This window comes from Equus przewalskii, chromosome 6, assembly GCF_037783145.1.
Source record: "Equus przewalskii isolate Varuska chromosome 6, EquPr2, whole genome shotgun sequence".
Classification (NCBI taxonomy): Eukaryota; Metazoa; Chordata; class Mammalia; order Perissodactyla; family Equidae; genus Equus; species Equus przewalskii.
The window spans coordinates 30,991,450-31,014,499 of record NC_091836.1 but is presented as its reverse complement, the minus strand read 5'-3'; the positions used below and the strand labels follow the sequence as shown (position 1 = coordinate 31,014,499).

The 23,050-nt window shown below is 43.7% G+C and overlaps 1 protein-coding gene across 4 annotated transcripts in view; it reads right to left on the bottom strand.

Moving 5' to 3' along the window:
* GRAMD1B (GRAM domain containing 1B) overlaps positions 1-22,021 on the bottom strand; it is a 227,559-nt gene extending 205,538 nt beyond the window's left edge. The window contains exon 1 of one of the 4 annotated variants that reach the window (XM_070625090.1): positions 21,574-22,021. In XM_070625090.1, the coding sequence (XP_070481191.1) occupies positions 21,574-21,599 (26 nt within the window). In that variant the 5' untranslated portion in view covers positions 21,600-22,021. The remainder of the gene's footprint in view (positions 1-21,573) is intronic. The other 3 variants (XM_070625089.1, XM_070625088.1, XM_070625087.1) reach the window with 3 other exon arrangements.
* Between the last annotated feature and the right edge of the window lie 1,029 nt (positions 22,022-23,050).

The following is a 23,050-nucleotide window of genomic DNA, read 5'->3' as shown; positions in this document are numbered from 1 at the left end:
GGCTTCGTGTATGCATGTGTGTGTGAGTAATTATGAAGAATAAAGACGATTATGTAAAACTGAAAATGGGCAACTATCCCAATTTTCAAAAAATGAGAACAAAAGAAAGCAGATTCTACAAATTATAGACCAGTGAGCATGAAATGGATCTCTAGTAGAATTCCAAAACTATCGTTTCAGAATATGGTTTTATGAACATTCAAAAACAAAGTGGTTACCAATAGCAGCCAGGAAAGTGTCACTAAAACCAAGGAATGTCAAATGCACACCATTGCCCTTTTTGATAGTTATTAGACTATAAAAATAGATTAGGGAATTGCAAAATATAGTGAATATCTAGATTTTCGCAATGCATCCAGCAGTTATCTTTATATCATTAACAGGATAAAGAAATGGGGGCAAAATGATTGTATGTTAGGGAGAGTTGTAGCTACTTGATTGATGGTATACAAATTTAGTTTACTATAAGCTCAATCTATGTCAACAGAGTAAAGCAAAAAACTCTAAATTGATCTGGGCTACATCCAAGTCCAGATGCCTGGCAAGAGCCTGCTCTGCTCTCCAACTGGCTTCTCAGGAGTACTTCACTCAGTTCTGGGGGGTTCCACTTTGGAGAGGACACTACCCAACTGAAGTGATTCCAGACAAGGACACTGAGGCTGGAGCAGAGAATCAAAAGATTACAAGGGGCTGGCCCAGTAGCGTAGTGGTTAAGTTCCCACACTCCGCTTCCGCAGCCAGGGTTCACAGTTTGGATCCTGGACGCACACATACACACTGCTCATCAAGCCATGTTGTGGCAGCATCCCACATAAAATAGAGGAAGATGTCACAGACGTTAGCTCAGCAACAACCTTCCTCAAGAAAAAGAAGAAGATTGGCAACAGATGTTAGCTCAGGGCCAATCTTCCTCACCAAAATAAATAAATAAATGAATAACTCCTCTAAAAAAAGATGACAAAATATTTTTCACAAAAAGATTGCGGTCAAGTATTTAGCTTACCGTTGTGAAGCCATAAGGGAAACATTATGGCTACTTTTAAATATTTGAAAAACTCGAAAAAAAGAAAAGAAAAACTGAATCAACTTAACATAAATTCAAAGGGCATAATTAAAGCCAAACGATAGTAGTTATTAAAACACAAGTCATCTTAACAAAAAGAAGTGCCTCTCCCCACAGCCCGAGCTGTCCCACAGTCAAATGGCCTGAGGTAGACAGTTACCCTTCAATGAACGCATTCAGTGGAAAGCCTTACTAGGGTGTTTTAGACGAGATTTAAACAATTTAATGAGGTTGGAGCTCAGGTCTCACTGAGGCTCTTCCATATCAGAGATCCTACAAATCTGTGTTTTTTTGTCTCCCTTCTCTTCATATACTCTCTGCTGCAGTGAGTGAGTATTTGGAAGATGTTCTTAAGCTATAACCTGTTATTTTTACCTTATCCGTTCTTCTAACTCTGCTCTCCAGCCCTCCTTCCTCCCTTTCTTCTTCCATGTCCCTCGTTCCTCTTTAGGCTGACACAGAACAATGCTTCATGTTCTTCCTACAACCCCCACTGAAACTCAGTTATGTGAGAAAAAAAGAATAATAGGAAAAAATGAAAGAAAAGAATAATAGGAAAGAAGACTGAACTCAGGTGGCATATCGTGTCTGTTATGCTCTGATATTAAATCCCTTTTGCTTGCTTGCTCTGGACACACACAGATGTTCACTGAACTGACTGCCCTGGGTTTGCATGAATGAGCCTCAGAAGTATCTACATATGCTGTTATCTTTCTGCATAACACTCAGGGCTTGTAACATACTCAGTGTCTGTTTTCCCTGCTCTACTGGTAAGTTCTAAAGGCCAGATCATGACAGCTTTGTCTCTGCTATGCTATATCCTCAGGGAGGGACTCAATAGATAGTAATTAAATGAATAAAGAATTTCTCTTATCCTTCCCTCCTATATTCTGGACTGCTGAAGACGATGCTGACGAAAGTCTCACTTAAGACGAAGCATTAGACAATCACAGAACTTGAGAGCAGGTAGGGATGTCAGAAAATACCTAGCATACCCCCTCCATTTGACAGATGAATAAACTGGGGGCCAGAGTGATGAAGTATTCAGCTAAGAAGCAGCAGAGCTGGGGAATCAAACCCAGTTCTGGTTTCTTGGAGGCAGAATTTCACAGGAGTAAAAAACCACAGGTTTTCGAATCAGATGAAACTGGGTTCCAATGCCAGTCTTCTTACTAATTCCATGATCTTGGGCAAGATAATCAGTGTCTCCAAGCCTCAGTATCTTCAGAAGTACATAAATGGAAAAGAGAATACCTTCAACTACCTCACTGGCACAGAGGATATGCTCAATCGGCAGTAGGTTTGTTAACGATTACCAAGTCCAGTGTTCTGTCCGCTACAGCACACAGGCCCTTGGCTTTATGCCTACGGGAAAAGAAATATATTCATGCTAAGGGGGAAAAGAGGGTGGGAATAAACCAACACTGACTGCCTGCTATGTGCTAAGCACTTTTCCATACTCAGTCTAAAACACAGAGGGGCCAGAGACAAAGTAACAGAACAACTGCCATTCACACAGATGCCCTATTTCAGCTGGGAGCACATGACTGTGGAAGGCAATCCATTTCATTCAAGTTCAATACCTTTTGTGAGTCTTTTCTCTGGATATCTAACCTTTGTCCTCAAGTACCTATTATAGGGCCTTCCAGATAGAGAAAAACAAACAGGAAGCCACTAGAACATCTGAGTGTACATTATCTTCCAGCTATGCTGGATGGTACTTGAGGGCAGAGGCAAGGGAGCATGTCCAGTGTAGAGATTTGTCATTGTGGGAGCTTAAAAGCCAGGAATGGATACACAGAGCACACTGCTGATGCACCCCTCCCTGTCCAGCTGGCCTCCTTGCCGCCTCATCTGCTGCTTTTGGTGTTCACCAGACCTGGTCCAGCTTCCTTGGCAACACAGTCCCCTTCTCCTCTTCCATAATGGCATTACTGCCGAGATGTCACACTCTAGAGACTCCTTGACTCAGTTCATCCAAGGGAACTTCCCTTTGTCCTGCACCCAGCACATCCTCTGCCCTCTTTTCTCTTATGCTTTGTCTACCCAGAACATCTCATCAAACTGCAGGTGATCATTCACGTGAGCGAGTGAGTTCACATGTGAGATAAATTCTGGAATTAATTTGGCTACTGATGTTTTGAGGCATTTATCTTTGGATTTTTATACCAGCTATGATCCTGGTGTGAGGGGTACAGACAAGACAGAGGAGATGCTCCCCAGGATAAATCAGCCTACAGGAAATGATTGCAACAATCTTGTCTTATTGGACCTATTTTTTAGATTGTCAGAGGACTTCAGGAGCTGAGAGGAGGAATGGTTGAAGGCAGGTGTGGTTTGTTTGTCAGAGTAGGCGCTTGTGTCGTTTTAGAGCAGTTCTTGGGAATAATTCAATAATGTAGGCATGAACGAGAGGGCAAAGGATAATGCCGATTAATGTAGGTGAAACTCTATATAAGTTTTGTGGGTTTAAGACTTGCATAAATAAACCACAAGAATTGTGAATTACTGCAATTCCACATGTGTTCCTTTAGTTAACTAGCAGTTATTGAGTTTCCAAAATCCTATGGCACTTCTAAAACACAGCCACTACTTGAATCACAGAGCGAACAGCAATAGCAACCCAGACACAATCCCTGTGGGAGGCGAGAATTCAGATTCCAAGGCCTTGGTCCAATTTCCCCCACTTCCCTTAACCAAGAAAGTTCCTGTTCCTTGAATAGCCACCAGACAAAAGGGCAAGATTTGGGCCAACAGAAATGAAAAAGGGAATCACGTCCGTGGTCATGAATGAGAGAGACTGTCTTTGCACTCAGGACGGTTCCTCTCAGGGACGGATGGGACTACAGTGATCCTTACCTCACTCCTGATCATCAGGATTCCAATTCTCAAGTGTCCTGATTCCATGCTAAGATATTTCCAACTGTTTGTATCAGAACCCAAAAGCCACACCTCAGAAGTAGCATGCTGAAAACATTCATTGTTCCCATCTCTATTTAAATAGAGAAAACTGAAAATAACTTATAGTAACAACAGTGGGAAAGAGATAGTACATCCCGTTCTTGTGAAGACTATGCATCAATATTCATTTACTCAACACATTTTTATGAGCTCTAACTCTGTAAACAAAGCAGGATGCAAAATTGTACACACTCTCTGATTACAAGCAAGCAGAAAAGCATTATTCCCATGCTAAAAACTACAGATTATACCCTGGTTATGTTAGGGAGATAGGACTATGGGTGATTGTCTGTTTTTTCTAAACATTTTTGTAACACAGCCATACTGCTTCGATATTTTTTCAGATTTGTAAATAAGTTGGTAAGATGGATATGCCAAAGCTGTTCTCTTTCCTTCCGACATGTTAGCCAGGAAGAGGGGCTGCAGACAGGGCATACTCCAGCAAGTATGAGTATAGCTGTGAAGGTGAGGAAAGGTGGAGCTGCTGATGAAACACTGATTCCTGATGTGTCTGCAGGAGGCAGAACAGCCAGACAGCTCTGCAAAGTAGTGTTGAGAGAGGTACAGTGGCAACATCTGACCTCAAATCACTAAAACTCAAACTGTAGGAGACATGGCCCAGGGCTGAGTTGCTAACACTCTGTACCAAGCTAGGAACATTTTCTCCTATCTTCTCTTATACTACTTTTAAATTGTCCCATAAAGAGAACATAAGATACTTGAAGAATGACATGGTTCTTATTCTTCTATCATCACCTCCTTAACTCCATCCTTCATATCCTCCAACAGTGCCTAGCATAATTCCAGCATTGGAATAAATAATTATTGAAGCATGGTGAGGCATTCAAAGATATAAAAGAGAAGTCAGAACGCTAGCAGAATGGCAGAAAGCTGGATGTTGTCAATTTTCAACAACTAATCTGGGAATGAACCAGATGTCTACTGGTTCAGTAGGGAGAAGGCCCTTAGGGTACCCAGGTCACAGCCAACGCTAACGGCACCCAAGCCCGATGCCCCTCCTCTGACTTTGACTTTTCTAATGGCTAAGAGATGTGCTGATTGCTTTGCTTTGAGTTGGGTACTTTGCCACCTCTACTGCCTGGCACAGGATGTTATTTACTGGAAAGCAGTCTAATCTCCAAGCCTCTGATATAGATAAATCTCTGTGGCATACACTGTTGGTTGACTAACTTAATGCTCATTTCAAATGCCCCTTTTCCTTGCCTTTTTTTTATTATGGCTAGGAAGAATAAATATTTTGATCTAGCCTCCTTTGCAGGCAGTGGTGGCTCTTTCCAGGTCTGGCCAATGAGATATGAAGGCAAGCATACTGGGAAGCTTCTGGGAAAGTCTATGCTTCCTTGAAAAGGAACAGACAACACTAGCTCCACTACATTTCCCTTCTTTCTACCTTAAGCATGAACATGATACCTGAGCAGTAAAAACCTCCCCATGACCACAAGGTAACAGTATGAGGATGAAAAGCAAAAATGGAGAGGACAGTGTAATGGAAATGAGCTTGGGTCCTCAACTGCATTGTCAGGTATCAAAACTGATGCCAGAAATCACCTTTATCTGGACTTCCTACTGTGTGAAAAATATCATCACATATTTGTTTAAGCTGCTATTAGTTGAGTTTTTAGTAAATTGGAGCCAAAGACATTCCTAATCGAATCACTCTCTTGAATCAATCATCTGTAACCAGACTAGATCTGCACATAAATATGATTATGACATTACTCTGTTTAAATTCCTCAGTAGCTTTCCATTGTCTTTAGAACAAAATCTAAGGATTTTAGCATGGTATGAGGTCCCTGATAACCTTACCTAGTGCACCTATGCAGGCATATCTCATCTCCTTCAAGCCATCCTTCTTACTTTACATCTAGTAATTCCAAAATAACATAATGTTTTTTGAAAAATCACATTTTCTTTGGCCCCTGTGATTTTGCTTAAGTTTTCCCTGTAGGCTGCTCTTCCCACCTTTCTTTGCTTTTTTCACTTATCCTTCAAAACATAAATGCTTAAGCATCACCTCATCCAGGAAACTTCTTCATACTCCCAGGTAGGGCTGAGTGTCCCTCCTCTACATGACTATAGTACCTGGACATACTTTCACCTTTTCCCTAATCATGATAGAGACAAAGTGTCTATTTGCAGAACTGACTTCTTCCCTAAAGAGTGAATTTTTCTGACAGCAGGGCCTGTAACTTTCCTCTTTGCAACCCGAACACGTAACGCAGTGTCTGGGACACGGTAGCTGCTCAGTTGGTAACTGTTGAAACACGCTGTGTTTCAGACGTGTGTATACACACACACATACAGAATGTTCCTAACTGGAAGAATCGGTGTGTGAAATATTCACTCATTCATTCATTCATTCATTCATTTGTTGATTTTTAAGAAAGAGAAACACATCAGTAATCCAAAAGTCCTAAGTCATGAAGATAGAAAACTGAATAAAAACAGCCAAATAGAAAGAAATTTCTTTAAAGTGTTGTAAATACACTTAACAGGAAATTCACCTACTTGAGAAAGAAGATGGCTCATACGATAAATTGACAATCATTGCCACACAGTCATCACCCAGTAGCAGATGGGTTTAAGGATAATATGAGCTTATAGTTTAGGGGCAGAGAACTAAGTTGGGGGGGAGTATGGGAAGGAGATTATAATTGCACCAATGAAACTATCCAGTTCTTAAAAATTCTATTCATCCAGTTATCATTAGAACATAAAGCTATAAAATCCCTGTGCACAGGAAGAGTTCTCTCTGTTGCATCCTTTGTTTCAAATTTCTTGTTCTGTTTAGATCCTATGTCTTCAAATATGTACTGGTTTTGCCCATTTTGAGAAAAAAAAAACATTGATCAATTCTTTTCTCCTATTGTTATTATCTTCATTTTCTTCTCCTTTGGCCACCGAACTTGCAAAATGAGCAGTCTATATGTGACCATCACCTCTCTTTTTACTTATTAATCTCCTGCAATAGGGCTACTATCCCCACTACACTACTGAAACATGTTCTCCAAGATCACCGATTCACCAATCACCAAATTTAAGATCAAATTCAAGAGCGTCAAATTTCTCTTGATCTGTAATCTCCTATCTTCTCTTTGATGCATCTAATCCCGATGACCCCTTTCCCTCTACACTTTCTTCAAACTCTCTCATTCTGAGCTTTGGTGATGTGACAGTAGCCCGATTCCCCAATCTGTCCTTTGACTTTTTAGTAGGCTTTCGTTCTTTCTCCATTCCCTAAACATGAGCATTCCCTGTATAGATAAATGGATGTCATTATCAGAGGAACGCCCACTCTGCAATGTAAAGTCCAGAAAAACTTAGAGAAGGAGGGCATGACAGAGGCAACCAGTTTGGAAATTTGTCAGAGATGGTTTTGAAACCCATCCATAGCTCCTAGACTACTGACTGTAAATTTTGGGTCTACAAAATAAAGTCACAACTCCTGAACTTGAGATCAGTGAGGGTCTAATCACATTTTCAACCTTATCTCTCATTCTTCCCCTATGGAACACCTCCATACAATAGGCATCCAGTAAATATCAGTTGACCAAACAGATGAGTACACAAATACTTCATTCTTGGATAGCTCATCATCTAACCTAGCCCCACGATTCTCCACCCTTCAACAATATAGGATGGCTTGTACTTGCTCATCCTTAGGGTTTATTCACATCATCCCCTTATATGAAATGTTTTTCCTATTTATTTTTCATCTATGTAAATCTTTCCCACTGTTCAAGGTCCAGTGTGAATTTCACCTTTTCCAAGACTTCTTTCTTATTAACATAATATTTATTATGTTCCACATATTGAGCACTTAGTGTATTGCTAATTATTTTTTAAATGACTTCTTGCCCAACAACATTTGACACTATGTGGGGATGGGAGGTATCTTATACTTCTTTGTACCCCCAACCCCATGCACCTAATATAATACCTCACATAGAGGAGATGCCTGTGAATAGTTTCTGATGGCTTTGTTTCATGTAGCATAGTTGTGTTGGAATCTCAGGCTGAGATCAGACCTAGATTTGAATCCCAGCTCCAAACACTAGTAAAATAACCTTGAGGAAGTCATTAAGTCTCCTAAGTTTTGGTTTTCTCATCTGTAAAATCGGGAAATTAGTAGTACTGACCCACGGTGGTGCTGTGCGCTAAGTGGGGTCATGAATGTACTGTGCTTATCAAAGTGTCTGGCCCGCGGTAAAAGTTGACAACGATGAAAATGATGCTGAAGATGATGATTCTTCAGATAAAAATTAGACCTGTTTGAAGGCCAAGGTCAAATGAATATCTTTTATTAAAACTCTGTGACTACTTGGAGAGAAACTCACCCACAGAAGAGTTCTTTCTTGCTGTATGTGACATTGGGGAAGACAGATACCATCATGCCCCACCTAAGCTGTGGCAACTAAGCAACAGGGCTTTAAATTACATTTTAATATCGCTCATTCCTAGGATAGCTTCTCCCACATGTGTCATCTCAAGGCCCAAGCACCAAGCAGAAAGTGAGAGATCATTAGCTCTATACTGGGATGATCAGGAAATAAAAGCAGAGTGTCATTGTTGGTCGGTTGCTTTGCAATAGTTTAACCAAATCGCAGACAAGTGCACCAGGAGGCTTGTTATCAAAGTAAAACTTGAAGGTTGTAATGCCTATAGGGTCAAGGATCTGAAGGGTGCCAAGACTGTTTTTAACTTGCCCTTCCTGCATTCGACGTGAGCTAGGCTGCTCTCAGGCTTTTATTCCAAAGATAGTAAATGTGTGGTTAGAAATCTCTGGACCTTAATGATACCCATGTTGGACAGATGGCTCTTTGAAACTCTGGACTGTGGTTTCAGTTAAAAGTTCAACAGAGACAGCGGTTTATTATGATAAAGGAAGGGGTCTATAAGCAGTAATGTTTACTTTGTGTTAACATTTTCCATCTCTGAGACTCAAAAGCAAACTAGCCTACCTTGGAAAACTAGATTCAGAGTGACAGGGGCAGAGCGGAACTGGACAGACGAAACACAAAATTATTGACTGAGTAATTTAAGAAGAGACAGAAACAACAACACAGACAACAGAGGGACAATCCAGACGACAAACACATAAATTATAACATTTTGGAAGCAGTTAATAGCATTGGAACAGACCAGGAAAATACTCAAAGCATAGAGACCATTGACTTATGGGAACACCTACCACATCTCACATTCCTCTTCATGGCTAGCATGTCTGAGCACACCCTCAGTAAAGCTATTAACATGGATGACTACATGGCTGTTAACTGATATTTTGTCCAGAAGGGATTCTCCCTGGGGAAACCAAATCAGAGAGCAAAATAATCAGCAAATGGAAAACAATTCTCTAAAATGACCATGAGTTCTGTACAGCTAAATTCTTAGAGACCTCAACCTCTGGCAAAAAGAGCCTGTATGATTTCTTTGAGGGTTCCACAGTATTATTTATTAACTCATGTTCCAGAGAGACAGAGACAGGAGACCAGGAAACTTTCTCAGAGGATTCCACCATTTTCTTATGAACAGTTTAATTAGTCCCCATACATTTTCCCGCGTCTAGTCCAATGGTCTTCTCCCACCTACATATGTAAGACATATATGTTAGAGATTTCCTCCTTTTTAAGCATGTTTTACCCTTTTCCAGTATGCCTTTCCTGTGGAGTGACAAAAGTCTCAGAGTTAGGGACATTTACTTAGTACCAGCTTCTGCAGCCCTAAGCATCAAATCCATCAAACCGACTGACAAGGCAGTGACTTGGGAGAACTTCCCCTTCCTCTGAGAGGGGAAGCACTGACTCACACTCTCCACTAGGGCAGCTCATCAGAGAGTCTGTGCCATTCCTCAGCAGGCCAGAAGCTGGATAATCGATGACTGGCAATCAGGAAAAGCTACGCCTAATACTGAAAATTCATCCACACCCCCAAACCTTCCAGCTATAAGACCAGGTAAACTCTATTGCTGCTGTACACGGTTCTAGCCTCTCTGCTGTATGAGAGACTAGCAATGTTTTAGAAAGGGTCAGCTCTCACTTATCAACACAAATCTTTGCTTGTTAATAGAGGGTGGCATGTTATAGATAATCAGAAAATTAATTTTTATTTGATACTATTGTGCATATGATTTTTATATGTGTAGTGGTAAAACAAAATTTACCCATTCAAGGGGCTGGCCCCGTGGCCGAGTGGTTAAGTCTGTGCGCTCCGCTGCAGGCGGCCCAGTGTTTCGTTGGTTCGAATCCTGGGCACGGACATGGCACTGCTCATCAAGCCACACTGAGGCAGCATCCCACATGCTACAACTAGAGGGACCCACAACGAAGAATATACAACTATGTACTGGGGGGCTTTGGGGAGAAAAAGGAAAAAATAAAAAATCTAAAAAAAAATAAAATAAAATAAAATAAAAATTTACCCATTCAAATTACCCTCCCTAAGCATACATCCACAGCAAACAAGGGCAGGAGGAGATAGATTCACTGGGTGCAGGACGAAAACTTTACAAGATAACCTACATGAAGGGCAAACGGAGGGCCAGAATACTTGACATGTTGCCCACAAACTGTCACCTAAATGAGAATGCCATTCTACCCCACCTCAAAATACCCTTCTCCAGCAGCTGGAGATTTAGTTGCTGACACTAAATTCTGTGTCAGGGGATGGGAGAGCTGGTCCCAGATCTGCCGCCAACCAGTTTTAGGGACTTAGATGGCTGACTTCTCTCCTATGGGCCTCATTTTCCTCATCTGTAAAAGGTTAAAGGAGACAAGATTCTAGGCTCCTGAATAGCTGGGAATATATGAAAGTGAAGTCACAGAAGGCAATCAAGATCCTAATTTTTAATATTTCTTATCCAAAATTCATCATAAAACTAAGTAATGACTGAATTATTAGAAGGACATTCTAACAGATTGTTTCCTGGGTAATTGTGTTTGAAGCCCCCCATTTAGTCTCCTACTGTAATAGCTGTGGAAGAAACCAGAGCTACCTGCAAGGAAGGATAACAGACTGACATAGAAAGAATGTTTTAAAACCTTGCTTCAGTGCTCTCTAATCGAGGTGAACAAATAAACAGGCAGATAAAACGCAGCTGAGACAATTTTTTTTACCCTGATTTCTAAAGCACGTTTTAGATGACTTCAATTTTTCAGATACCTAGAGAATTGCGTTCTTTTGGTGTTTGTATGTAGAAGGGAGAAATGCAGTTGCACCAAATTACAGATGTTGCAGTGATGCAGCAGACAACACCTAGAAACAGGGGAAGCCTGAGGCTGGGCCTAGGGGGTGGTGATGGGGAGCAGAGTCAGGACAGACTAACCACAGAGAACTCTAATAGAACAAGTCAGAAGGGGCCAGACAAGCAGAGCTCATCACCTGCTGGTGCTGTTTCCTGAATGACAGAAAGATCCTTTGTCTGCCTCAGCAGGCCCATCATTTGCTTGGCTTCTGGGGACAACACTTGTAGAAAGCATGTGGCACTGGTGAATCAACCCCACATAATATGCCGGATTGAATGAAAACGGAAACCATTATGTTACCCGGCTGGAGTGGAGGTATGGGGAATGGCCCAGAAAAGTCACTTTGTGAACCTAAAATTTCATGAAGTGAGAGATAGGAACTGTTCTCTGGAAGGGACAAATTTACTTAAAGGCATTGATGATGTAAAATAAAATAAAACGATAAAGCCCATTTAATAAAATAATTCTGTGGCTTGGATTTTCAAAAGCTTGCAATCACAGGTTTTATAGACTCTTCAAAATATCTGGTAATTGGGTTCTGCACCTGTATATAATCATAACACCTGGTGGCAGATAGACTGAGATGTCATCTAGCAGAACGTTGTTCCTAGAGAGGCCCATGCCTAACTCATCCCAGATGGATGGGGACTACCTAATGTTGAATTTCACAGCCTTCCTTGGTCACCCAGTCAACAATAAAGAGCATCATCTTTTGATAATGCAAATAAGGTAATGCTAATTTAAGGTGTGTGGTTAGTGACATGCATCCTGCTAAAACAACCTTTTATCCAGACATCAACTCTAGAATCTCAAAGTACCTCTGAGATCTGTCAGGATCTCAAACTCCAATCCTTTGAAATTTCTCATTCTTTTCCCCTCTTAAATCTCTTCTATCTCATCATTTTGTCAGTTACCAGTTTACCAGTCATCTTCTGGCTTTACTTCCCTCTAGGTCACTTTCCTCACTACTAGTCTCACCAGCACTCTCAATGCCTTGTGGTTTTACCAAACCTTCCCAACACATCTACCCAAGAGAAATCCAACCAGCTGCTCTCTCTGCCCAGCTCATGTGCCGTAGTGAAGACTGAGACAATAGTGCCACAAGAGAGTATGCTTTCCAACTTCAACGGGTATGGCTCTGTGGGGAAATCTTTTTGCTTGCTCACAGTCAGTAATTTTCACTTTTTCAAACTTTTCCATTCTTCTTGAATTCCCTACCCTACTTCCCACTTTACTCTCAGAAGATGACTTCACCTCTCTTTCATGGCAGAAATACAGGTTACCTCTTAAAGTTACCTCGTGTAGTAATCTCTTGAAGCAACTTCCAATGGTCTTTCACATCTGCACTCCTGAAAGTAGCACTCATCTTTTGCTGCTTTCCTACCTTCTCCAAGAAAAGAGCATTGCTTCTCTCCCCTTAAAAGGTTTAATGAGAATTAAATAAATCAATAAACATAAGATATCTAACACAATGCTGGGAAAGGCATAAATATTGGTTCCTGTTCATTTCTTCCCCTGCAAATTTAATCCATATATATATATATATGTACAATTTTTTTCTAGTTTCCGTTACCTCTTGAAGTATTAGGGACTCTACTCTCTCAGATGTCTCTTCTCTTTCCTGTATCTTTAATCTCTTCCCGTCTATCCAGCTGTCCCTCCTTCATTGACAAACATATTCAAGTGCTTCTCCTCTTTTTAAAAATATTTTTTTCATTCTTACTTCTCTTCTAAGTTGTCAGGTCCTCCTTTCTTTCACATATTGAGAGCAGTGCCCCCAAATTCTCTGCTGCCTTCAACTCCTAAGCCCTTGGCAATGTTATTAACTTGCTCCTGTCCCATCTTCCCTCACAACTTCATTGACACTGCTTTTGCAAAGTTTGTGAATGATCCCCTACGTCTCCACTTAATCCCTTACATCTCTTTTCAATCCTCATCTTGCTCAAATTTTGACCTCATTACCTTTTCTTTCAACATTGCTTCTTTTCTGGTACTTCCTATCTCCATTTATGGCTATTGACCCAGTTCAGCTGACATCAAGCTAGAACATTAATGCAACCTATGGCTCCTCTCTTCCTTCCCTCAGTCTCCACCATTCGCCTGCTACCAAATTTTTATGACTCCTTTTTAAACTCATTCTCAAATCTGGATAGTCCTTTCCAACATTTCTTGCTGGAGTTCAGACCCCATCAAACCTCACTGAGGCTACTCAGCAGCCCCTCTATGGCATCCGGCCTTTGGATTCTCCCTGTTTCTGTTCATCCTCCACATTGCTGCCAACATTATTTTCCAAAAGAACTAACCTGTTCTTCTCACCTTCTTGCTGGAAAACGTGTGGGGCTGTCAGTTCCCTCTCTTGAGGACGGCTGTCTAACCCTCACAATCTGACTCCAGCTCGCTGGTCCAGCGTCATCACCTCTCCTACAGCACAGCTGATATTCTGACTAAATTACTCTTTGCAAACACATAAAGCACCTCAAAACTCCATGTTTTTTGCACACACTATCAGACTGAAATATGATTTCACCCTTTTCCATCTGAAACACACTTACTCGCCTTTTAAAATGCAGCTCGAAAAATCCTTTTCTGAAAAAGCCTTCTCAGATTCACCTGGGCTGTTCTGCTCATTGCTCTGGACTCGGTGTTCCTGTGCCACCTCATTCTTATCTCTTTATAGCTGTTAACAAGTTGTCTTTGACTCTTCTACTTTGTTCATCTTCCTACTAGACCATTGAGCTCTTTGAAGAAAGAATTATCTTATTTAACTCTGTATCCCCAATACCCATCTGGTTTCTTGCTTAACAAAAGTTTGTTACAAGAATATAAAGAGAGGATGTGGTAAAAAATATGACAGAAACGAACAAGAACAGAATAAAATTGGGGCGAGAATACACTACTACATCCTGTCCACAACTGGTGAGATATCACGCTCTAGCAGAAAAGACTAGGAGATAAGGACACTTCACCAGTGCTCTGAAAAACCTAGATTCCAATCCATCAACTCATTTTCTTCCACTGCCTACACAGGAATAAAATCCATAAAAAGTGCAAATGTCCGTGTTCTTCTCTCTTCTATTTCAGGCTTGTTTGTACCACTTTTTATCTTCTTCCAATATCAGTTGTCCAAACTTGATCACAGTATCATCATTTCAATACAGGTTGACAAGATAGCCCAAGGGCTCAATGCCTAAATTAAATTTGGCTGTTGCTAAGAGGTATCAGGCTTCAGACAGAAGAGTCAAAACCTAGTACCAGCAGTGAACTCAGCTTCATGAGGCATCCAGATGTGTTAAGAATGATCATATTTTGGGAGAAAAAAAAGAATAGGTGAAATTATTTTTCAAACCCAATTTTATAAATCCTCTTGTCTCGTTTACAGTTGGGCAACACTCTAGGAAAAAGACCTGCTGTCCCTGCTAACTTGTTCTTGCTTCTTGACAAGCCAAAAATATATCATTCAGCTTGGGCTGGTGTAACTGCTAAATAAAGCCATCAGCACAGCCTTATTTACCTGGGTTTGCACTTTCTCAGACAAATAGCAGGAAGCTCATACATGCAAAGGAACAGCCAGGACCAGAAATTAACATTGTCTATTGATTGCTGCCAACTGAGTTCAAATGGAGGAAACAGCTCCAGCCAAGATGAAGAAAGACCTCAAAAGGCTGATTTATAGAGACTTGAATCCTAACCAACTTGCCTCAGCTCTCCTTCAGACGTGGTAGTTGCCCTCAAATTCTGCTATAATTTCTTTGCCTTACAGAAATTTAGTTAGCCACTGGTTCAGCTGGAGCAGGCTATGGGGTAGGACTCTCCCTTCAGGATAATCCACAAGAAAAGGAGGGATGTCACATTATAAGGAGTAGGTTTAATGCCAACTTTCATTCAGCATTTTCTTTGACTTAAATGTCAAGAAAACTTGGCAGTGATTAACAGACCAAAACCTAAAAAAAAGGCAGTAGGTGCCAAGGAAAGTAATATAGTCTACCTTTCTGTTCTAAATTCCTTTAGTTATGTTTGCATAGGTATCCATACTTTAAGGAACCCGTTTGTGTACCAACCATAAGGAGGTGCGTGTACACTCCTACCTGCAGAGATGGAGAACTAACAATGAAAGATGACAGGAAAGGCTTAAGAAAAAAGATGGCCCTGAAAATTTGGGGTGGAATCCATAAGAGAAAGAATGGTATCACAGTATTTAAGAATGGATCATAGTATTTAAAAATAGAACATGGGCTTAAGTCCTGGCTCTACCACTTTCTGCCTTTGTGATCTTGGGCATCGTGTCTCTGCATCCCAGCTTCTGCACCTATAAAATGCAGATAATAATAATTTATTCTGCGTAAGTGTCTCATGATGATTAAGTAAAATCACAAAGAGCTCCATGAGCAATAACACATACTACAAATGATATTTTAGCAGTAATAAAATAATAATGAAGAGTTCAAGGTGCTTTTGTTTACTGTCCATACTCATGAGATGGATAACTACGTCAACCTCACGAAGAAAGGGGAAACTTTTGTATAATGACTTTGTATAAGCTCTCTACTTCCAAGCAAGTCGAGGAACTCATTCTAGAGATTCATTTAAATAAAGACCCGAGCATGAAGAGGCTCAGGGACCAAGTATAGACGTCTGGGGAAGACACATGGCAAAGCAATGATGGAGACAGTCATGTTCGGCTCCAAAGGCTGCAGGACTGACAGTGGAATTGTGCTCAGCCCTGAGCACGACTGAGCTGAGAGACCTGAGTGAGACAGACGCTTTACACCTGGGATGCCATACTTTGAACTTGATTATAGGAAAGGAAGTCCTGACTTGGGTTTATCTTTTTTCCTTTTGTCCCCCAGATGCATAAAAAACTTCCTTGGCTTCAAAGCCATGTCAGGTGAACTGCCTGAACCAGACAGCCAAGAAGAAAGAATGCGGAGAGAAAATGCACATGAATGCCCAATTAGGGGGAAGGCAAGGAAACTGCCTTCTGCTTTTCACTTAATGGACTGTCAATCCTTCATTTCTTCAAGTCTTTGAACACACATGCATATGGCTCAGGTCGATGCTCTCAGTCGTTCTCTGCTCTGTCTCTAACCAAGTACGAGATATGCGAGATCATTATTCTTGCTGCCCAAGCCTTGTCACACCAGCAGGGTCCACATGAGCTTCCCTGGCCAGGCCAGCAAATAGGGCGCATGCCAAATTCTAAGCCGGGCTTCCACTCAGGGCAAGTTCAGCCAGAGTGAACCCTTTCTTGCCATCGACAAGATCTCCAGGGAGAACTGGACCAAGAAGTCTCACAAAGGCTGGAATCACCATGGCTGAGTGGTTAGAGTTCCACACGTTCTGCTTCAGCAGCCCAGGTTTGCAGGTTTGGATCCCGGGCACAGACCTGCTCCACTCATCAGCCATGCTGTGGAGGCATCCCACATACAAAGGAGGGGAAGATTGGCACAGATGTTAGCTCAGGGCTAATTTTCCTTAAGCCAAAGGAAAAAAAAAGGAGGAAGATTGGCAACGGATATTAGCTCAGGGCAAATCTTCCTCACACACACACAAAAAAAGCTGGAATCAAATTCAGTGCTAGAAAAAGAGTATGAGAGGGGAATTGCTAAGGTCCTCCAGAATTTAGTTAGCTGGAATTCTTCCTGCTGACAAACCCAACCCAGCCAGAGAACAAGGTTCCTTTCCGGCTTCTGCCCACCTTCAGCAAAGCAGCTCTGTATAGGCTGTTACCAGAGCCCAGGCTTCTCTCAAGGATCCCTTATCTGATTAAATGGAATATTATGCTAAACATTCAGCCACCCCGGGACTAGCTGTGTGGGTGTGCTGGATAAAATCTTCATGAAAATGCCATCACAGGGTCATTTGTTTAATTTCAATTCTGCAAAATGTAAAAATAGAACGAGCTGCCGTGAAGGGTTGAGGCTTGACAGCTTCAATGAGAAGGCTCCAATAGCACAAAACCACGCTGTTCCGCTGGAGCGCTTGCTTCCTCCTCTGCCAGGGGAAAAAGGGGGAGAGAAAAGCCTGGCAGCAAGGTGCTGCTTTCGCTTATCTTCTGCTCTTTTCCCCTCTCTCGCCTCTTCTTGCACTGAGTCCCTACATCTTCCTCTTACTCCGTTTCCTCTCTCCTCCCACTTTCCTTGCTTCCTCTCTCTGCCTCCCTGCCCTCCCCTCCTTCATCATTTTATGTGCCGTTTCTCCTTTTCTCCTTCCTGGGGACCGGTTCTCCTCCAAGGCTCTGACACACTCCCCTGGGCCACCCCTGCCTTTCGGGGCAGTCTGTCTCCGGGGTCTCTGGGTCTCCCAAACTTTTCTAGGAATTGCTCTTCCGCCCCATTCCCATCTCTGTCCCTTACACCCTCCCTAAGTGTCAGACACTGAAAATGTTTAGAAAGATGGATTTCAGAGATCAATTAGATGGAACGGCACATGAGGTATAGGGGCTGTCTTTTTTTTTTTTTTTTTTTTTTTGAGGAAGATTAGCCCTAAGCTAACATCTGCTGCCAATCCTCCCTTTTTGGTGTGGAAGACTGGCCCTGAGCTAACATCCGTGCCCATCTTCCTCCACTTTATATGTGGGACGGCTGCCACAGCATGGCCCACCAAGCGATGGGATCCAAACCAGGGAAGCCCAGGCAGCTGAAGCGGAACATGCGAACTTACGCTGAGCCACCGGGCCAGCCCCAGGGGCCGCCTTTTTTCATACTCCCTCGTCCAGCCAAATATGCTTGAGCTCAGCCACTCCTGGCAGGGGGGGTGGGCGGGCAGGTAGTACCTCAATGGTCTTGTATTTCGGACAAATCAATTTTTTAATTTTATGAAGTCTTTTTAAAAAACAAATGCTCAAGTTGCACTCTCCAGTTCTGATCCTTGAAGCCCACAGGCCACCTCCACATCAACCTTATTACAATTCTGGCTCAGAAACGGAAATTTCTCTTTTACTGGGGGCTTCCGAGCTGCTCCAAAAACCCACATGGGCGCTGAGAGGAAGAGATGCTTCCTGCTTCCTGCTCTCTGGGTCTCAGAAAGGTCCTGCTGTTTGACCTAGTTTCACACCAAAGGACCCAGGTAGTTTCACGTCTGCTAATATGGCTGATGGAACCAACTCAGTCTAGCTCATTCACTGTGCCTAGAATGGGCTGCTCGCCTGTGGGGTCCACGAACAGCAGGAGCTATCCTTCTCCCCTCCTGTGGATCGCCAGGAACTTTCTCTCTGAAGACACAACTTCACTGTTGGTTTGAGGAAAGCGTAACAGAAAAGGTGTTGGCAGAGCACTAACTCACAGATCCGTCAGCGTCAATCCACTCTAGAAAAGAACTTCAATTCCTGTTTTTATTGCTATTTTACAGGTCTGTACTTGAGTCTCATGCCAAGTGTTCCCCTGTCTAAAGACCCCTATTGTCACACACACCAAATGGGGCTTCACTAAATCAAGGCAACCCTCATGACAGTGTACGCCTACCCAGAATCCCATTTCCGAAAACATCCCTCCCCCTTTGCCATTACACTGTTTCCACCCTCCTGCCTCTTACTGGCAATGTCCATACATTAGGCAGATGTGCAATGTATATCCACCAGGTACAAAACAGAGTAGATCCTGGAGCATCCCTTTGAAGCAGAGCCTTGTATACACCAAAATAAAGAGGATATGGAACTCTGGCCTCTAAAAGATACATGCAGTGCTTCTGCTTTGTGCACATGAGGGTTCTGGATCAAATCAGGAAAAGGATGATTTTAGTACAATCTGCAGAATGAAAATGCCGAGGCCAAAAATGAAATGTGGTTGCTGATGCACAGTTCGACAGGTGCAGAAGGGGGAAAGCAGAAGAAGAAAGAAAAGATCCTGACCGAGCTGAAAGAACAATGAAAATCAAAGCAGAGTATAACCTGCAGCAGGCACCCCGAGAGAAAGCAGCCCTTCAGCAGGGCAAGCGGAATGGTGATAATTCATAGCAGAATTGTAAATAGCAGCCCAGGGACACAAAAGCTGGAAACTACATGCCACCTGTGCAAAAGCAGCTGACAGTGCGAGCAGAGCAGTGGGAACACCTCTGGAATGCAGCTGTGGTCCTGGGGCTGGTGATTTCAGTTATAAGCATACATACAGATGTGCCTGATGGGAGAGCCCTGACAGGGGCTCAACTGTGAGCTAATCTACAAAGACATCAAAGGACTCCTATGGCCCAAAAGCCAAGGCTGGAAGGTGGGGGCAGGGACCACCTTTACAACGCAGTCTCCTTATAAAGATGCGATTTTATTCAAGGCCTACGCTGCTTGAATACAGCTGAGCAAGAAACCAAATAAGGCACTCACATTTGGCGACGATCTCAAATTGGGGTACTACAATGGCACCTCAGTTTGGCTAGGTATTGATCAGTTGCACATAACGGTTTCTTTCCAACACTAACACCAAAAAACAGCCCCAAGTCTCCAAGACTAGATAGCTTTTGAGTGTGGACAGGGGAAACCAGAACTTCCACATGCCCTTTGGAGAGCCGGGATCTCCTGAATACCGATGACGCCCAGGAGAGCTCTTGGCTCAAGTTGCAAGTTGAGGACAAGATCTTCTGAGCAAGTTACAAAGTACATGAGCCAAGGCAAGGGGACCTCAGGCAGAGCCTGGGGACCTCACCAGTGACCTCACCGTACACCATCAAAGGCAGCCAGTTCAAGCTGTGAGTAGCAGGGAAGGTGACATGGATTGGGACACCAGGTAGGAGTAAGAGACACAATCTTCAAGTAAGGAACAAAGAGAGAGGCACCACTGAATAGAGGGAACAAACGTTACCCTCACTCTGAGCACAGGATGGAATTGCTCACACAGGAGACACAGGAGCCCTCTAACCTTCTAAATGCTATTTAATGAAAAGAGAGAGAGAAAGAGAGAAACAGTCACGTTAGAGGAGTGTGGATGCCTCTCTTTGAGTGTGCCTGTTCCACGGAGAGCCTTAAGATCAGATAAGGAGCAAGGTGAGACCTTGGGGTGGGAACAGAAAGGCAGCATTTCCCACTTGTTTCCAATATTAGTTTCCCGAGCTCAGAGAGAGAGCCCCAGCTGAGACACGCCCCTCTGGAAAAGCGCCCAGGTAGAGGGCTCCTCATCCACAAAACACTGTTTGTGTCTCCCAAAGAGGATGTGCCCCCATAGGCACTGGCAGAGGAGACAGCTCAGCCCCCTGCACAAATTTCTTTGTCCTCGTCTAAAGTGGTGGGAGTTTTACATCTGCTGCCGTCATGAAAACATTTTATTATTTTTATACAAGTCTTTTTTTATTATTATTTCCTTGGATAAAGCTAGGGATCTTCCAAGTATATGTGATGTACAAATCCTTTCACTCTATCCCTCCTCAATTCTGGGCACGGGATGAAGTCACCCCTCACAACTACTCCAGGTCCACCAGAACTCGGAGCCTGGGAGCACAATGTCAACTGCTTGTTGCTGTGCGGCCTTGGAGCCTACACACCCTGCTCAGGAACTTTGAGAGGAATGAAGTTGCTCCAGGCATGAGGTTGGCAGATGGGTGCAAACAAGTGGTTTGGGCTCTAACAACTTCATTCTAACGGCCACACCTTCTCACACCTCATCAACTCCATAAGAGTAACTTTGTTCCTTCTGGAATGGGGCTTCATGCATCCCTGCGTCCAAACTAGGAATTCCTCCAGTTACCTAGACCTCCCACCTCCACCCTAGGAGGAAATTAAGAAAAGCCAAACCTCTCCCCAGTCTTACTAAGTACCTTCAGATAAACCTCACGACGTCCATTTTGTCTTTGTTCTAAATGTTGGACTTCTACAACCCAAGGGGAATGGGCATAGGGTTGATGGGAGTGGCCAGGTGGGGTGAGGGAAGCACTGCCCAGAACAAGAAAAGCCACTGTCCCCAGTTCAAACTTTTGCCAGAAAGCTGGAGAGAAGCAGATACAGTCTCCATGCACACAGCCCTGTCCTCACCACCTGCCTGAGCACATCTCCAGAACTGAATGGAGAAAGAAACCAGCTCAGCCATCCCTGGAAATTCATGAAGGAGGCAGTCTACCCCAGTGGTTTCCTGGGGACACCAACTCTCAGGTGTGGACACCACAGCCTCGCCACAATCCATGTTAATAGCTTTACCGTGTCCTCTGGTAACTTTGAGGTTGCTCTAGAAAATTCAGATGAGAACAAACAGCAGCCCCCACCCCCACTCTAATGTTTCCACACCCTCCAGTTTCACCAGATCCCTCATCATCCCCTGACGTCCCCAGGTGTGTTCCTCCTAGGACTCAGGAAGGTCAAGAAGTTCTTACCTGAGTCTGCTGGAAGAGGCACTCATGCGGACAGAGGGTCCGGGTGCGCCAGGTCAGCGGCGTCCGGGACACACCGGCTGCTGGCTACAGCTCACCACATCTCCGCGGGAGCCTGGCTTTGCGAAGAGGAGAGCCAGTCCCATCAGGAGGAGCACGGAGCCTGAGGAAGCCGAACCGAGCCCGGGTCGGGGCCGGAGCCAGAGCCGGAGCCCAGCTCCACGGAGGGGCGCAGGGCACCCTCGGCGCCGCCGGGACAGCAGTGTGCGCCCGGGCGACGCGGGGCTGCTCGGGCGGGAGGAAGCGGAACTCCCCCTGTCGCCGTGGGCTCCGAGGCTCCGCTGCCTCCGCGTCTAGTTGTTACCGCATCGCGTTCCTCCTTTCTCTCTATATATGTGCCCCCTCCCTGTGCTTCTGCGCTCCTCTCTGTGTCGTCCCTGACTCTCCCTCCGCGGTTTCCGCTCCCGTCTCAGTCCCTCTCTCCCACCTCAGTCCGCCTCTCTCCCCTCCCCCTCCCTCCTCGGGTAAAGCCTGCTGTCTGATTTCTCCCGGTGTTGCCTTCGCTCCAACGTTTAGCACTGCAGTGTAACTCGGGGACACACAGCCAGACAGTGCCTTTAAAACCAACCGCTCCTTTAAAAATCAGACCATCAAGTTTAGTGCGGAAACCGACACCAGAAGCGCCGCTGCCTTGCGGCTAGGAGGAGATACTAGCCCGTCTGGAAACCAGATTACCCCATTTTACGCAAGGCTGTGAAAAGGGTTGTGGGGAAGCGAATGGTACAGATTAGCACCAGTCCACAGGTGGCCCCCAGGGTCTTCAGGATGGGGTGGAATGCGGACTGGGTAGTGTGAAAATCTTGGCACTATAAAGCAGGACAGAACCTGAGGAGTCATCAGGTTCAAAGCACTCATTTTGCAGATGAGAAAACTGAAGCTCAGGGAGGTGAATTGACTCGCCCAGGATCACACAGCTAGCCAGGGAAGTGGAGACCTGAGTTATCCGATGGTCCAGGCATCCACGTTTCCACACCTAAAAAAGAAAACTCTGGGCGTGGGGTGGCCCTGGAGGTAGAGTTGTCAGTCTTCTTCATTCATTCTTGCTCAGTGCACCCTTATCTCTAGGCAGTTCCCTGAGCCCGTGAAGAAACACAATCAGCCAATGTACAAGTTAACACTCCATTCTCACCAAAAGCACTTCTAAAGGCCTCCCTTCTTCCAGGAAGGCTGTAAAGAATGGAAAGTACCGAAGGTGCAGCAATGGTGAGGCCAACAAAAAGGTGAAATGACATCCTTTTTCATTGCTGTCTTCCAGAGACCCAGCTAACAAGATTTCCTTTATAAAACCCCCATTTTCCACTTATTGTTTTCCACTCTTCTTTCCATCCTTCACGTCATTCTGACCACTCTCTGGACACAGATATTTTCATATTACCCACAAAGGAACACATTTCCCCATCTGCTTCTTACACCTACACTA